General features: G+C 45.2%; 1 protein-coding gene across 1 annotated transcript; it reads left to right on the top strand.

The window, feature by feature from the left end:
* Positions 1-118: 118 nt before the first annotated feature.
* fancf (FA complementation group F) lies at positions 119-2,025 on the top strand. The gene has a single exon (XM_047596064.1). The coding sequence runs from the start codon at positions 486-488 to the stop codon at positions 1,530-1,532; it is 1,047 nt and encodes a 348-aa protein (XP_047452020.1). The 5' UTR covers positions 119-485; the 3' UTR covers positions 1,533-2,025.
* Positions 2,026-7,157: the final 5,132 nt, after the last annotated feature.

Here is a 7,157-nt window from a genome sequence, read left to right as displayed (position 1 = left end):
TCGTGCAAAACGTGTGCATACTGAGTTTGTGTCGGCTCTAATTTTTGGGACGAAATGGTTAGTCGGTTTCTTTTATTTTGAAGGAAACTGAGACGGCCGTGGCGCTCTACTTTAAGGCGCATGCGCACAATCCAAAGCGGCACAAACGCACCCGGAACAGCGACAAACAAAAACAGTGAGTTTTCGTGACAACAGACAATTTATTAATGCCAATGTGTCATATTCCGCCTTGTGTGCGGCTTTAACTGCAGTTGAAAACTACGTTAGTTCAAAGGAAATAGTTTTGAGTCACTTCTACCGGAAGCCTTGTTTACAATGATAGTTTGACGGACTTGGGGAGTTGGCTAACTGAGCTAGTAGCCTCGGTAATGGTATAGAAGTTCACGGCGTCGTGGCACAGTTTTGGTGAATGTTTAGGTTGTGTCCTCCTTCTCGCTGGGCGTCCAGCCCCAGAGCCCAGAGACTTTGAAAGCAGAGAGCGCCACATGGAGGCGGTGCTGAAAAACCTGACGAGCTCGCTGGAGCTGCTGGCCGTGGCGGCGCAGGGCGGCGCCGTGAAGCAGTGGGATAAACAAACCCTGTCCAGAGCCTTTCAGTGGGCTCGGTACTGCGAGCACGTCCATTCCAGGTTTCACAGCAACCCCGCGATAAGGAGAGTTATAGAGAAGCAGCTGCAGACCACAAATCAAACTTTGCGAGATGCTGTCCCTGGATACGCTGATGTCTCCTTCTCGGACCTCTCCTGCTGCCAGCACCTGTTGCTGGTTAGGCTTTTGAACAATCCTGAACTGCCCGTCTCCATCATGAAGACGCTCTTTGACACAACACGTCCTGTAAACACCGTGCGTAGTGAGTGTAAGGACGTCACCGGCCTCTGCAGCCACATCATCCAGTGCAAATCGGCTTGCAAAGTCCTGGGTCCTCTCGCGGACCCGTCAGCTGTTGGCGCTGATGCTGAGGTTCAGGGGGAGATGCTGATGAAGAGGCTGGGCGCTCTGCTAAGCCAAAGCACCGACACCCGCCAAGGAGAGCAGTTTTTAGGCTCCGTCCTCCAGGGCTGTGAAGGAGCAGCGCAACATTTCTGTCGAGTCATCGCTGCAGCTCTGCTGACAGCAAAAAACTCGAATACGCAAACTGCTCCACAGGATTTTCTCTTGGACTGGCTGCAGAATAAACACTGTGTGCTGCAGTGCATGTGTGCTGCCGCACTACCTACTTCACTCCTTTCAGATCTGGCAAAAGAGCACCGGAAGTTTAGAGACGCATACTGCAGTGTGCTAAAAAAGTGGGCCTCGGAAATGGAGTACAGCCTAAGTGACGGTGAATGGGTTCAAATGAGCAGAGACACCACAGTGTCCTTCCAGAGACTGACTGGACACTTTCTGGCCTTGTTCGAGGCCTGTCCCTCTGTGAGGGGGGACGTAGAAAAAGAGTTAAAGGCTTTGAAGGAATCTGATGGAGGCTTTGATGTTAGAGGTCTGAGCGTGTGGGGAGACCTCCTGTCAGCCTTAAACCCTGAAGTTAACGACTGAAGTTACATTTTGATGCAATGTTTGATTTGATGTGTGAATTGAACTTTAATATTCAACAGACAGAATGTGTTAATGGAAATCTGACTTTAGCGTTCAGCTCATAGTCATGTTCTTCATCAGACACGTCCAATCGCATTTTAGTCTTTCTTATTTAAGCAAACTTCTTGCAGGTTTAGGCAACATTCAACATTTAAGATATTTTGTTTCCTTTTGTAAAATGAGAAAGATGCTTTTCTCAAGTATCTAACTATTTATTCGCCATCAGTACAGAAACTCAGGTATCATATCGACATTAGGTTTTGTTTTAGTGCAGAAGATACTCCTCCACTTGTTTACGTTTGTCACTAGCTGTGCTTCTGACATTTTTTTTTTTTACACTGTACTTTTTTCAGTTCATGAAATGTAACTGTATGCACACAAACAGAAACATGTTGAGTACATTTCCTGGAAGGAAACGTAACGAATAAATAAATTCAATCTGTGGCTCCTTTGAGACTGAAATTATTTTTCCTCTGTACTATGTTTTCACATTATACATTTGCATTGTGAGGCTGGTAGTTAATTATTATTATTATCACTTTTATTAGTATTATTTGTTTTAGTCAATACAATTGGATATTTGTTAAATGGCACAGCTTACTGAGTTTAGACAGATGGTAACGTCACATGTTGCCTTGGCAACACGTGATCTGGCTGAATCAAAGTGAAATTAATTATCAGCAGTGAATAATTCCCACCTAGAAACGTCTCTCTGAAGATTGAAGGTTTCGTTCAGCATCCTAAAATTCAACTCCATTAGTTTTTGTGCTGTTTTAAGGGGACAGGATGAAATCTACAAGCCTGTAAAGTATCTATCTATCTATCTATCTATCTATCTTGCTACACAGAAAAAGCAACAAGCAAAGGGAGCCAAAGCACACTAGATCAAATTCATCATTTTCTAACTGTACAAAATGATTTTCTGTTTCTCTCACACCATCTGTCAGCATCGCCGTGAGCAGCGTCGATCTGAACCTATAAACTTTGATTGGCTTAATGCCAGTCATGTGACTCGACTGCCAATTCACACATCCCGGGCCTGGCCCGTGTGTCGGAGCGCCTCGGCGGCGAGGGATCAATTAGTCAGATCAGGCGTCTTCAATCAAACCCACAACAATAGCCGGCGTGTGACATAACTCTGTCCGACAGCGGATTAGGGACCCGGCCGCCGCGTGGAGGGAAACACCAACACAGCCACGGCTCGTTTAACACACCGCCAAAGCAATTCACGTAGAGACAGACAAGGGTCACCGAGTAAAGGGCGTCGTGTACACAACCAATTTATTTCCGACCAATGAGGAACATATGCATCAGGCTGGACGTAAACCAACAACTGCTGCCTGCTGCTGTGTTACACACACATGCATCTGAATTGCTGGGTTCTGTTTTATTTAAAATACAAAGACGATTTTTACAGGTTTATTCCTCAAAGTAACAAAGAATTACCGACATCTACTTTCCACCGCGGAGGACGCTAGCATGTAGCCTTTGGGAATTTCTGCTGACAGATTTCTTTTTAGATTTTTGCTTTTCTCACTCCTTTTCACAGCCTTACACATGAGGAGCAGAGTGGCTGAGCAGCCGTGGTGATGATTCAGACGTGTTACTGTCTGACTCCATGGAGCCTGCAAAGAAAAGCATCAATTCAAGTGCTGCGCCTGTATCAGTCTTTATTTACTGAAACCTTGTTTTTATCCTTTATGTGTGCAGATGAAACACCCACATGTCTGAAAATCAGTACCAAAAAAAGAAAGCTTCATTACCAATGTGAAACGACAAAGAATCTTATCTTTAGTTTCCTTTGATAGGTAATAATCCGTTTTGGCTATAAAACGCAAATAAGGATTTAAGTTGTCTGAGCAGCCCAACAATATATAAAGCGGCTATTTAGGAACAAATTGTTGTAACTCGTAAATGTAAAACCCTTAATATAAAAGTGAAACTCGTGCAAAACCAATTTGAAGACAGCCGCTTAATATCTACAACTACTTAAATGTCACGTACCGTCTAATAAATGTGCAGCGTTTCCATCTGAAAGCAGACTTTTCCCTTTAAGCAAGGAAACGGCATATTTGACTATTAATACCCAATACCCGTGCATATTTATTAGTTTCTCTTATTTATATTCCAGCAGTGTGGTATTGTTCCCTGTCAGTGTGGGGTAACAAACTGCAGTGAGTCGTGCTGGGGGGGGGGGGGGGATACTGCTGCTCTGCAGCGTCTGGCGGGTCATGAAGGATAACATTCATTAAAACTCAGATCCAGCCACCATCTGGTGGTGTGAATAGGGAGTCCTCTGAGGGGGTGGGTGTGGGTGGGCGTGGGCGGGTAGAGCCCTCCCTCGGCACGTGCCTAAGCCGCTCCAGCCTGGCCCTTATGTGGCCCCGGTGACGGATCACGGAGACTGGGGGTGGAGGGGGGGACCCCTCCGCACACCTGTGTCCCTCTCAGAGCTCGCTGGCCATCAGACGTGCGGGGAGGAGGTTTGGTTTCGCTGCAGTGAGCGTGCGAGGACGCGGCTGCTGTAGAAACATGCGTGGTGTTTTTGATGTAATATCTGACGTGGGTGCAGGTGGTGAAGGCGAAATGCTCATCGTCCTCTGCGTGACATCCCATAAAAACTGCACCGTCAGGTGCTGTGGTTGCAGAAACATTTCTGTGTTTTGAGGAGAGGCAGAGTACGCTGGTTCGTGAAAGTAAAACATTTCATTTGTCTTGTTTTAACATTTTAAATAAAATATTTTAACATAATCTTGAGCTAAATATCTTATCGTTGGAAAAGATTTGAAGTTTGGACAAACCAAGACATTACTTATGGTGCAAGTAAATGGTGATTACATATTGGACAAAAGTAAACTTATTAATGGGGAAAATAATCAGTACTTTGTACAATTTCTCTTCACATCCATCCAAAGTTTGGACACACATTCTGTGTGTGTGTCCAAATCCAAAGATATTTTTCCCTTATCTGCTAATCATTGTACTCTCCAGGTTTCCCTCAGAGCTCGTAGTGCTGTCGCCGACGCCGAGAATATCATGTAGAATCTTATCATCCTTTGTTTGTGTGCGACACGATATGAGCTCGTATGAAGCTGTCAGTGTAATGTGACATGGGGGAGGGGGCCCGTGACACATTACCTCACACGCAACTGTAGGAAACCGGTGGCTCAGAGGAGGAAAACCAATTGAATGTAGCAATCTCCTTCCTCCGATACAATCCTCGCCTCAGATTTACAGCAAGTCAGAAATAAGTTGCCCTTTTGGGGGCATCGCTGTTTTCTCTGCTTCATTATCGTGGATGATAGAAAATCCTAGTTTGGTGCCAATAAGAGTTAAAGTGGGAAAATAAACTGAACAAGATGGAGATGTAGAGGAGAGAACGGGTTTAGGATCAATCTCCTTAAATTAATTTCTCTTTGCACACGTGCATCGGTGGGTGGAGGCCAGTGATGCATAGCGTGTTATTTTATGTGAATCCAATTTTTGGGGCCGGCAAGCTCCCCATTAATAAAGCAATTAACGAGGGAGGGAGGAGGACGCGTGTGTAAATTTCTCTGCCCCGAGGAGGTGTAATGTCGTGCTGGAGGATGCCCTAAAACAGTAATTACTCCTATGGTGCTTTGAATTTTAGCTTATAATTACCTGATGTTTCAGCGCGCGGACGAGTTGAATTTTTACATTTTAAATTAAAGGGTCTCGGAGCCACGGCGTGCGGACATTTTGGGCTGCAGAGCAGACAGACGAGGAGGGATAAGGAGGATAATTGTATGCAGGCAGAGTCTCGGGGGAGGCGTGCAACCCCGTCATCAAACACTCATTCTGGCTGGGCCTCATCCTATTACAGTCCCCCAGGAGCCAAACTGCACCTGCCCCACCGGCCGACAACTGCTCGGCCTCCCTCCGCTCACCCTCGAGCTCACACAGAGTCTGAGATGCAGCAGAAATATGATTTTACAGGCAGGTGAACCGAGAGAAATTAGAAAGTATGAATGAAATGTTGACACCGGATTTTTTTTTTTTTTTTTTTTTTTTTTCCCCCAATTACCGTGCTTCTTAACAGGCGCGTCACGGGGGTAACAGCCATGACCACTCCGGCTGGTTAGGCATGAGAAAACATGTTCCACGCGAGTGGTGACACGACGGTGTATTCTGTCAAATTAACATGTGAGCCGAGGAGCGGGCCGATGGCTTCCCTCCTCAGCTGGGCAGCTCATCAGGGGGGGGAAACCGAGATTTATTGTAATCGCTGCTGCTATTGCTGCTGGGGATGATTCAGACACCAGGCTGCCTCTTGTGATCCAGCCGTCAGTCAAAGGTAACTCTACTCAGACTGTCCATCATGTGCATAAAACCAGTGGTCAACACCTTCACCCCCATCCCCACAAACCCACTGCCTGCCTATCATTTCCCTTACGCAGGAGGGAAGCTGCTGAGGCTTTTTAAGCAGGAGGCTGCAGAGGTTTTTTTACCGCACGCATTCAACCTGTGCTGCAGTGAGAGGAAAACCTGGTCAGCACACGATGGACTGTACTCGCTCTTATATTTGGCACCAGCACCACGTGACTCGTCCACACACTCAGAGGCTGAGCAGGCTCGGCGAGAACCGCGGTCTTTGACGTATCCAGAGTTTCACACACCACCAAGCTCCCGGGGAGAAGGAGAAACTCGGAGCGATGCACGTCGATGGACGCCATCTTTTTTTCTTTTCTTTTTTTTCTCCCTGAATTATTTACCACCTCCCTGATTGGGTTAGTCAGCCTGCAGAGCGATGTGTTGGACACGCTGCAGAGAAGCACAGAGCAGCCACAGACGGTAATATCACCTCTCTGGTTCACCGTCAACACCTCTAACATCTGTTTTAGCTGCTGCAAGATCTCCACTTCCAAACGTTTGTTACAACATGGAGGGAAACATTCACATTTACATCTTACCACGTGCAGGACACGTATTTATTTCTTAAACCGACTCAAGCAGTCGATCCATCATCAGACTGGTTGACATTTAGTGTTGTATCTGTTAATTGAATAGTCATTTCAGCAAACCCGTTGCAAATACTCTCCATGCATATGGGATTTAGACATCAAAATGTCTCTATGCAGGGACATTGATTACAGGGCGTAGTTCATTTAAAATACTATGTATTATTTATACATGCTGTACAGATTTTTACTAATAATTCTCCTTTTCACAGTCTATTATTTGGATTGACTTTTATCAGATAAGACTTACAGCAGAGTATCTTTGTTTTCGTAACAATTACATACGTAGAATAAATAATTTAACCCTTCAGAGCAGCTGATGCGTAAAACCTCTACTTAAAATGGAAATGAACTGTGCACACAGTTTAATGGCCGTTCTTATTGTATTCCACCTTTTTAATACCATGTATAAGACCTCCGCCCCTGTTTATTTTTTATTCTTTAGTTGAACGTTAAAAGTACAATGCTACGTACTAAAGCAAAATGATCTTCCAGGTCATCAGAACCTCTTTAATTTGAATTTAAAGCTTCAGTCTGGGCGTTTATGTTTTACACGCTAATGAATTCAGGACTTAAACATTATTGATTTGCCGTGTGATTGGACTTA

Source organism: Mugil cephalus, chromosome 10 (assembly GCF_022458985.1).
Source record: "Mugil cephalus isolate CIBA_MC_2020 chromosome 10, CIBA_Mcephalus_1.1, whole genome shotgun sequence".
Lineage (NCBI taxonomy): Eukaryota > Metazoa > Chordata > Actinopteri > Mugiliformes > Mugilidae > Mugil > Mugil cephalus.
The sequence above is the reverse complement of the archived record's forward strand: the minus strand, read 5'-3'. Positions and strand labels throughout refer to the sequence as shown.